Source organism: Lactuca saligna, chromosome 2 (genome assembly GCF_052625555.1).
Source record: "Lactuca saligna cultivar CGN05327 chromosome 2, ASM5262555v1, whole genome shotgun sequence".
NCBI classification, from domain to species: domain Eukaryota; kingdom Viridiplantae; phylum Streptophyta; class Magnoliopsida; order Asterales; family Asteraceae; genus Lactuca; species Lactuca saligna.
In genome coordinates, this window is record NC_136418.1 from 85,572,491 (window position 1) to 85,583,639 (window position 11,149).

General features: G+C 37.3%; 1 protein-coding gene across 1 annotated transcript; it reads right to left on the bottom strand.

The window, feature by feature from the left end:
- Positions 1 to 776: 776 nt before the first annotated feature.
- LOC145028928 (zinc transporter 3-like) lies at positions 777 to 2,180 on the bottom strand. The gene is made up of 3 exons (XM_078977615.1): positions 1,614 to 2,180; positions 1,249 to 1,398; positions 777 to 1,134 (listed from the first exon to the last, which is right to left on the bottom strand). The coding sequence occupies exons 1-3, from the start codon at positions 2,178 to 2,180 to the stop codon at positions 829 to 831; spliced, it is 1,023 nt and encodes a 340-aa protein (XP_078833741.1). The 3' UTR covers positions 777 to 828.
- Between the last annotated feature and the right edge of the window lie 8,969 nt (positions 2,181 to 11,149).

Consider the following 11,149-nt stretch of genomic DNA (forward strand, 5'->3'; position numbering starts at 1 on the left):
AAAAACTCTGACAAATACTAATAGAGATGGCGCTAATAGTGATGGCAGGGACATTTAGTGACGACGATGCTATTTGCGACGACAAACGAGTATTAACCACGAGGTAATAGTGACGAACCTATAGCGACGATATGGGTCATCAATTGCGACGTTTTTTGTCGTCGCTAAAGGTTAGGTTTTTTTTGTGAGGATGTTAACATATTCTAGGTAAAGTTTGTTTACCTAATGTTTTTGGCATGTAGACAGGGCAATTTGGTACCCTGAAAATTAAACTACAACGGCATTTTGTGTTTAGAAAGATGTTATGGGACTCGTCCACCATAGATGCACTTCGTATATTTTTGTAATTTTAATTACAACACTAAAAAGTTCGATTTTTTTTCTCAGTGTGATGGTGTTTAACCTGATTTAGATCCGTCTGCCAAGTGCTGATCTTGATGTGGTGTTAATGGAAGAAGGATCGGTACAAATTTTCGGTGTGGGTAACAGAAAACTATTGTTATAAACCATTAAAATCATTGTTTTGTTTCATTAATCATTTAAATTTTCTTGATATCAGTGTGATCTAGAAACGGTTCTTACATAGAATACAAAATAACTAATAAATAAAAAGTCTGGTTTGACCCCTATAATTTAGTTCCCTTGTTGGTGACTGTTGGTGGGTACAAATAATTTCATGAAAAAGAGCTACAGAAAGAAACAAAGAATCACATGATGATGATGAAGATTATGATGAATTTGGAAACATTTTAACAATTGTAAAATTAATGCTCTTAGTTATCAGGAAATTATAATTTGACAAATCCATTCAGTGAAAACAATATATTCTCAAGCCCATTTGGCTAGGAGAGACATCAAGCCGGCACCAAGAAGAAGAAAAACATTTGAACCAAGTAGAAGCATCTTCTTGTTTTTCATCCTGGGATTATTGAAATCCGGAGAAAGTAGGTTGACAAGAGCCATATATATTAACATTCCAGCAGATGCAGCATTTAGCACGCCTTCGACAATAAGAGAATTTGTATTGTTTTCTTTATAGCTGTTGCTCATCAATATTCCGATTACAATTCCACCTGGAGTCGTAAGGGTGAAAAACGCTCCCATTGATATAATCGCCAGTGACTTGATTTTTGCCTGAAATAAGTGAACCATGTTATATATATAGGATTTATTCGTAGCCATAGTTGATATTCAACCCAATTATGTAGACTAAAATAAATCTAATTAATTTGTTGATAATATCCGTACCTGAAAGATGCATCCACCGAGGCCTAATCCTTCGAAAAATTGGTGGAAGGACAAAGCAACAATAAGTGGTTTTATGGTTTCCGGACTTTTGGAAGCACCTAACGATAATCCTATAATTATTGAATGAGCGACAATTCCTAATTCCAGCACCTGCGATCCAAAAGATAAATAATATTTTCACCAATATATTACTTCTTGTAACCCACCTTAAAGTTTAATTATAGACATAATTAAAGGATATCGTCGATTGGTTCATCTTAATTAGTGTCTTTAATAATTTATCTGTTTGCAGCCTAGTTATTTTTATTTCAATTAACTTTGTCGTTCAAAAGAAACAAAAAGATTTGAAAGATCTAGTAATTTACCTGGGAAATAATCCGATATCGATAAACTTGGGAATTATCATTGGCGTGAGAATGGTGATGGGTTGTATGCATGTGAACAGTCACAACCCCAACGTTATTTTCTTCATCGTCAACCCCTTCAACTGCTACCGTCTGATTCTTAGGATGGCATGCCACTGACCAGCTCTCAAACATCAACGTCACAATGGTTGCAATCATAGCCACAAACCCAGATAAAGGAAAATCCCCCCAAACCTGTTCTTTCAAACATGGAGACATCAGGCTCTCGAACGCGTCTGGAAGTATATGGATAAAACCTGTAGCCAGCATCACGCCCGCAGCGAATGATTTTATTAGGAAGAAACCATCTTTTTCTTGGCATAAGGCCGGAAAGATTTTGCCAGCGAAAGGTAGAGATACGCCGATTCCGCCCGCAATCAATATGGAAGCAAGTGCGATTAATTTGTACTTAAGGGTTTCGCTTTTGTTGCCGTGGATTTCTTCGTCTTCACAACTGCAATCAGCAAAGACTCTAATGACTAGGCTTAATAACAAAAATGCCGTAACTATTGGTTTCTGAAATTCCATTTGATTTTCGAATTAATTGTCAACGTATTTTCTGAGTGCGTGCGCTTTTTAATATATAGGGTAAAAAAGAAATCTTAAAACATATCACTCATAAAAGATATCACGCATTTATTATCATGTACAAATTGTATGACATACAAACTCAGTCTCCTTAAACAAACTTGTCGTTATCACAAACTAATCCATATCTGCAAAACCCATTTAATTTTGGAATTAACTTTCATCCACTTTTTTTTATAGCGTAAAAATATATCATATTTTAAGATGTACAATGCCGTTGTTTTGAAGGTTCTCACGATAACATGGTAACACCCTTAAAGGATGCTCTGTAGACACCATAAAAAAAAACAAATAAAACCCGTTTTTTTTCTCACCTTGACGCATGTGACCGTATCAATCCGTCTATTCATCGGAAAATATATGTTCTGATTGCGCCAGTAGCCATATATTTTTGCTCGATGAGATCCATTATTAATCTGTTATCAAAAACAAAAGTTCTACCGATATCGCACGAAGGCGAAGGCTTGGTGATGGTACTTGTAGGGTATGGGGTTTGTCGGAAGTGTTCAGACGGTCCAAGCCAATTTGAGGCTAGGGACAAATACAAAAATGAGGCCTTTAAATTTCAAAATTTTGTTATCGCATTCAATAATACATGATTTATGTGCAACTAGTACATGGGTACTTATTATTAAATTGGATTTATATGTATTACAAAAAAAATTGACCGTGTTTAAGGGGTGTGAGTTTTTAAAGTCCAAAAATTTGCCATGAATTTTCAACTTTTTAAAATAATATTTATTAAAGAATAACCCTTAATTTTATGGGAAAATGTCATCATAGCACATTAAAGTTTGGTCAATTGTTTGATTTAGTCACTAAAATAATTTTATTGCGCAATAGGCCCTAAAAATATCATTTTACCTACTAAATAAAGCAATTATGCAATTTGATTCTGGTTTCACCGATTATATTTAGTCTACATGGTTTTTTTTTAAATAAAAATTTCAACGTGACTTTTTTATTTTCTCTTAAATTTTGAACCTTGCATTAAAATTTTCCATGGTCAACGAATTAAAACTCCCTATTTCTCCAAACACAATCCACCTTCCTCTTCTCCAAACACAATCAATTTTCATTCACCTATCGGGTTGCTCAACCCACACGTCGATGACGACTTTCAGCTTCTTCCCTTTTTCTTGTCCAACACCAAACTGATGTCATCAGTAAGTCTTTCGATTTTGCTTTTTGATGTATAGGGTTTTTGAGGAAATCGTAGGGCATACCTTTAACACAAACAATTTTTCTGATGGGGATTAGTCTGTGTTGGGCTATTCATCGGTACTGTTGTTTTTAGGGATTTTGTTTCCATTTTGCCTCCAAGTGTTTATATTTTCCAATGAGTGAATAAGTCACCATTCGTTTAAGATCTCTGGGAAATGCATTTCTGATTCATTAGATATTAAACTGTAATTCATGAGAATTGTGAACCTCATCATATCCATTCGTCTACTTCATCCTAAAAACCATAATTATCTATAGTGAAAAAAATGTTTCCTAGGTGTGCATCTTTGTCTTGGTCTAGAAACTACATTCACAAAAAAGGAATATCAAGTGTGCAACTTCCACCCTGTCTACGACCTACACCATAAAAAAATAACAGATCATTTTTTCGATGTCGGGACTGTATCTTTTAGATGATGGGTGATTTGGAGTTTCCGGAAACAGTAAAGGGAAAGTCAAATAAGATACAATGTTATAATAAAAGGTAAGAGGAGGAACAATGCAAGGAGTCTACCTGTAGCCGGGTTGTAGAGTTCACTGGAAAATCAAGAGAATAAGAGTTAGAGGTGAAACGTCGCAAAAATAAAGTCATAAAATTTTCGTTTTAGATTAATAAATCGTTAATACATATCATTTCCATACAACCAAGGTAATCAAGATTTTGCAAAACATCATCGAATCAGAGTAAATCACAGAATGTGGAAACATGCGATGTGTGCTTTGCAATCCTCCCGAGCTCTTCCATTTGAAAACCAAAGTACCTGAAACATAAACTTAAAACTGTAAGCACAAAGCATAGTGAGTTTCCCAAGATACCACATAACATACATAACTTCTCATATAACAGGTCCCACCCACTGAGATACGGCCCCCACCCACACTCGCATAAGGGGCCCCACCTATTGAGATACTGGCCCCTCCCACACTCGCATAACAGTCCCCGCCCACTGAGATATGGGCCCTGCTCACACTCTTATAACAGGCCCCTCCTACTGAGATATGGGCCCCGCCCACACTTAAATAACGGGCCCCGCCTACTAAACATATAACTATATAATCATATAACATTCAAACACATGCAGAAAACAAAAAGATAGTAGCATACTGCATAATCACCGTGCCCCGCCCACATACAACTCGTATATGTATAACCTAATACTAGCATATAGAATAACTATCGGGCCCTAACCCGCCCAACATACATACCAATACACACACATGCAAGAGTCACACAAAATACTTACATCCTAACATAAAAACTATGGGTCGGGATTAGTGCCTTCGACTCGCTAAACATAGTGAGGAGACTCACCTCGCACTGCCGAAACGCACAGAAAATCCACGGCTGCTCACTGACAGATCCCCGAACTATATCAAAACAACATCCGATCAACATTTGGGTCCCAATCCATAACTATAAGTCCAACAGTCCATTATTAAGGTAAAAAGAACATTTTACCCCTTACATGGTTTGGCCCAAGACAAAAGCCCAAACTCAAAATCTAAAAGGACCAAAACCAAATAATTACTCAAGGCCCATACTTGGCCTAATTTTCCAAATTGTGCCCCAAACATAGCCCAACATAACCCATGGTCAACCTTGATCAAACTTCTAGTCAAAGTCAAAGTCAACAGTCTATGTTAACCAAGCAATCAGTGTTGACTTGCAAACACGTCGTGTTCTTCCAACATCCAGATAATCGGGAAACCCCATCCAACACGCCATGTGGCGTGTTGGCTTGCAAACACATCGTGTTTTCCCAAGTTTCCACAACTTAATACATTAAGCTACTACCTCCGATTCCAAGAGCTCCACGTGTAACGCTCTAAAAATTTCAACCAATTTAAAATTTTCAAAAACAACCCGATTTCATAAAGTTATTACAAAAAGGTTTTCAATACAATCGTTATCAGAGTCTTCCGAGAACCACAACATAAAACATAATCATGAGGAGCGGTACGATCACGCCTTTGCTTTGCCACGGTCTCCTGAAGAACCTGAAAAACATTAAACCACAATTGTAAGCCCAAAAGCTTAGTGAGATACCCCCAAAATACGAACCACACATACGTCCTTCCAGGCCACGACCTTCCGGTCTACATCATAATGCCTTCCGGCCCATATCATACATAGCATACATATAATAACAGAACACAGAACAACCATGCACTTCGGGTCTACTGTGAGACTGGTCCGCCGCACCGGCCAACAGTCCACCCGGTCCACCCTCCGAGTCTAGCCATATACATCGAGTCTACAGTGTGATTGGTCCGCCCGCACCAGGCCTTCAATCCACCTAGTCCAGTCTCTGAGTCTCGACACGTCTGGTCCGCCCTCTTGGGGCCTGCAGCCTATCCGGACTCCTCACTCGGCCTTCGGGATAACCGGTCCGCCCTGTGTATGTTGGCCTACAACACAAAGCAGGACCCTCCTCAACCCAAACCTCATTCCAACAACCATGTGCACATAAACATTCAATCATATAAGAATTCACATTCAATCAAGCCGATCTAGCGGATCACATAACATTGAAGAGAATTGTTATCGAGATTTGAGAAAGCAAAGTTTGATTTGAGTAATTGAAGATTTAGAACATGAAGAGTAAATATTAATCAAATCTCATATTGATAAAGACTGATTACAACATAAGCAGAAAAGAGGTATTTGTTACGAAAATTCTCTCTCTACTTCTAACCTCAGTCCCTATTTATAGGGAACATGAGTGTACAAAAAATATACTAAGTCTAGACATTTCACTTCGCACAAAGATGACTTAGTAAAATAACATAAAATGCGAAACTATACAAAACACTATATTCGACTTTTACAATTTTACATCTACAATCTCCCCCTTTGTAAACAGTCGAAGCTATTCATCCCATAAGCTTTTGAACAGTTGAGTGGATTGTCTTTCGCACTTCTCCATACCAGGAGATCACCTTCTTGATATCTTTCTTGTCTCCTTCATTGTTCTTCTTGCAATTGTTCATACGAACAATAAAGTGCGTATATTGCAAAGAATTATATCTTTCCACCTCTGAGACTTTAAACAAGAACTTCTTAGGTTTCCCTTTTGTATCTCTTCCAGAAAACACCATGCCGAACGGTTTCAGGCATATTTCCCAACAACATATTTCGATAATGCTGATTGAGATAAAGTTTCTTCCCAAGGAATGTTCACTTCTCTTCCCAACACATTGGCCAGTTCTTCATCTATAAGAGCCAAACAATTGAAGTAATTGTTGATGTATGTCTTAACATGTGCGAAGCCTATCTTGAACACTTCAGTCTCAGAGCCTTTGAGTTTATTTTCTTCCATATGCTTCAAAATCAGAGCCACTTGAATTAAATCATTGCAGTTCATCAAAGGAAAATCTGCTACAGTGAAGTCATACTGCTTGTTGTCTGCTCGGATAACAAAATAACGAAAATTTTGAAGCATGTATTCAAACAATATATCTTTCTTGATTGTCAACACCTTTATGATCTTCATTAAAGACCAAACTTCATCTGGATTCTTCCCTAAAACAGCATGAAATCTGATTTTCATGTGTGTATAATCATCAGTATTATCAAACTTCTCACTAATCTTGTACTGAGCAGTGATGAATAGCATTTCATTTATTGGAAAATCCAGCTGACAATTGTCTGAATTCGCAATATCATAACTTCTCTTTGGCTTCTTCTCAAATTCGTACATTCCCCCCCCCCCCACAACTTTTGACTCTATAGTTTCGTAAGAGTAAAGCTTCGCATGATCTCCTTTGTTCATCGTGGGAGGATCACTTGCCCTCTGCCTCATAATACTTTGTATTTGCCTCATTCTTTCTAACTCTGCATCAGCCTCAGCTTTCTTCTCCTCCTTTGATTTTTCATACAAAATCCCTTTTCCTTTTCCCACCATATCTGTTTGAGGTTTTGAACTTGAACCTCCTTCTTTTTCTCCAATAACGATTCCTTTGGCAATCGTTTTTGTGGTTATTATAGTTGATGAAATTGGCTTCGTAAGTATGGAAAGAGTAGTTTTAAGCTGAGTAGATATAACTTTTCCAATTGTCTTCGCATCCTCTTCTTTACTTAAACTTTTCTCTCCCCTTGCACCCCTGTGAAAGCAGGTGGGGCACCTCTTGGTAGTAAAGAAGTAAAATTGACGAGTGGAGCAAGAGCTTTCTGAATTGTTTGTTCTAAAGTATTAATCTTTAGAGACAAGAACTCAGGAGTGAGAATTTGTGTAGTTGAAGATTGCGAAACCACCATTTTAAGCTGAGTTACCAACTTGGTCAGTTGATCAAACTTCTCCTTTGTTTCTTCGTTATGGGCTTCAAGAATAGGAACATCAACAAACTTTTTTATTTTTGAAGAAACCTCCGCAATCTGCTTTTGAACTTCAGCATTTTGAGTATGAATATCCTGAAGCTCCTTCGCAAGTTCAGATTTCAACTCTTGAAGCTTATAGTTGACATCCTCCCAAACTTTCTACACATCCTGTACAAAAAGAATATGACATTCTTTTGCAACAGCTTTCAAATGCTTGACCTCTGAAGAAAAATTGCTCCGTTATGCTTGAATGCGAAGCTCATTATTCTTGTCAGATTGATCAACCTTCTCCATTATACGCTTCTCAGCACCTTTGATCATGACATCAACCTCCATTGCTGATATAGAAGACATCCTGCCAGAATCAGCTTGCGACTGAATAATAGCATTCAACTTCTGGTTCAGGATTTTAAATTGTTTTCCTGTCATAAGCATATGATCAGGAATATCCTCCTCCTTTGAATCAAAATGAATGTCTTCAATTATCCCTCCAAAGGCTCCTCCTTCAGCTTCATTATCAGATAAAGGTTGCGAAGGTTGAGGGTTTTCGGGTGATTGTGATGGAAAAAGTGTTGTAAATGGGTTTTGAAGAGCATGATAAAAAATTGATGAGGTGGTGGATAAAGTTGTAAATGGAATTGAAACAATTGGTAAAGAAATAGGTAAAAAGATTGGGATTGTGGTTGCAACACTCAGGATAGGTGCCCCCGTATCAGATACGTTGACAACCGTATCAGAAATAGGTACCTCCTTAGAAACTGATTTGGTAGTGACTATTTCGAGTGGTTCGGTTAGTGGTAAGGTGGTAGAGATTTGTGAAGTATGGATGATAGGTAATGAAACATTTACCGTAGGTGTCACTGGTGGAGTTTCTGGTACTATTTCTTCATCAGATGATTCATTGCGAATCACCATCTTTCTTCTTTTGATGAGAGTACGTTGCATGTTTTTGGCAACATCTTCAGCTCTTTGCCTTTTCTTTCCTGGAGAAACCGGAGCTGGAATACTACGAATAGTAACGCCTTTACTGCTCACCTCAGCCTTGCGAATTTTCTTCAATACCCCAGACTTAGAAGGTATTATTTCTTTCTTTGATTTAGATGAAGTTTCTTCAATCTGAATATGTTCATCTTGAACTTGTTGTGAAGATGAACCTTTCGCATCCTTCTTTATGAGCTTCTTCTTCTTTGATGGAGCAAAAACATCCAATAATACTCCAGTCTGCTCTGATTGATTAATTGTTCACAAATATCTCACCAAGACTTTGTGAGTTTGAGATACCTTGCGAAGCATCGCATCTAGAATGCGATCCACATGTGTAAAAATTGCCTCATCATCTTCTACTGCCTTTGGAAACTGATACAAAGACCTTCTCTAGAATCAAGCTCCAATACACAAATTGCCTCATCATCTTCTTGCCTCATCATCTCCTAAAAATTGCTTCTTTTGCATAGACCTTCTCTAGAATCAAGCTCCAATATCTTGCACACGAAATCCCCTTTTCCGAATTTGTGTTTTCGAGACTCTTAACAAATTCCTTCCATAATTGGGTTGCATAATCAACGTTTATATCATAGTATATGCCCATAACCATGGCATATACTTCCATTCGTCATCTATCCATTCCAACTGATCTTCCTGTTAGGCATTTAAGGAAAATTCCAAATAAGAAATTCCATATGCACGGCAACCCAGACTTTCGAAAGTCACTGATCTTCTCAAGCTCTGGTTGATGGCCCATCTCGTTGAACATGTGAATGATTTGAGAGTTAACAGGTTTGAAAAATGGAGGGTTGTTTGGAATCTGCAGGAATTCAACAAACATATTCTTGGAAAGTTTTATGATGCCGTTGAAGCTGCGAAGGACAACCATGTCATCGGAACAGAGAAGGAACTAAACATGGTAGTGGACAGAGGTGATCGTTTCAGGGCAACGATAAGCATTTTCAAGCCTTCAGGATAAGAAGATACATTTGGATCAACTTGATAATTTGTGCTTTGTATTTTCATCAGGGATTGAGAAAGAACTTCATCAGTGTTGGATTGAGTGGCTCCTATTTTTAGGGTTTGAAAGAGATGAAGTTTGATCAAGGTTGAAACTTTGGTGGATTGTGAGAGTTCTGTTTGTGTAACCGTATATAGTGTTCTTGATCCCCCTTTTATAGTTTACTCAAATTGATTTGAAATTAAAGCGGGATGCATTTAATGTTATCTGATGTGGCACCTTGAAAATCGGATCATGACTGCAAAAGATAACCATGCTTCAAAAAGTAACTGTCACATCTCCTTGAAAACCGGATAGAATACCAACCATCTTGAGTACACAGCCTGTCAAGTTTCCCGTTATTGAATCTGAAACGTTAAAACCCTTCACATGGAGTCAAGGCTCTTTCACTTTTGGGATATAAAGTGAAGTCATATGCCAGATTTGCGAAATCATCAGTCTGAGTTGGTTTTACTCAGAACCTCAAGGATTTCGTGTGTGCATTGTGTCAACAGATTAAGATGAGAAACAAAAAATTTGGAATTTTGTGATGTCAAAAATTGAATTTGACATGAATGCAGTTAAACCCCAGGCAAAGCTTCCTTCGTTAATCATCAAGAGAGATAATCAATAGCTTGTGTAGTTTCCCGTGAATTACAATCGAATACTCGTAGAGAAGTATCGAAGGGCTTCTTTTAAAAGACATTTTGGATTGGTTTTAAATTTCATTACATACGAGCCTTAACATAAGGTGAGAAATTGTAAATGAAATTACTTGTTTGACCAATGTAGTTAGTGACAAGTTGGCTTGTGAAAATATTTATGATGACTAGGATTTGCAAATAAATTTACACAGAAATCATATTCAAAAGAAAATTTGTTCTGGATCTTGTTGGGTAACAAACATTGTTGGTTGTGAATATTTGATCAAGACCACACATGCGAATTGAATATGTTTTGAAGTTTCGAAATTTTTGATACTGAAACAAAGGTTTCGTAAAAATATGGAACAAAGTTCCCCGTCAATTCCTTAAGGTTTATGATTTTTGGGTTTCACTTCCATCACGGACTCATGATGTTAGATCATAAACATAGACTTGTGATTTGTCTAGGTTTTGATTGGTTTGATCAAAGACCTCAAGGACAAATCTCTTCAAAAATTTGGATTATAAGAATTGTTTGGTATAAAAAGATTCGATAAGAATCGAAGTGTACCTCTGTTATAATGGACAAAGCAGAAAAATCTTAACTCATTTGAGAAGAGTAAGGTAGCTCTTTTGACTTATGCGAATATAAGCCTTTTTGGGAAGAAATTTTCATATGATAATTTCATTACGGATTTCTTTTCACACAGAGTCTTGTTGAGGCTTGTGGTCTACATAC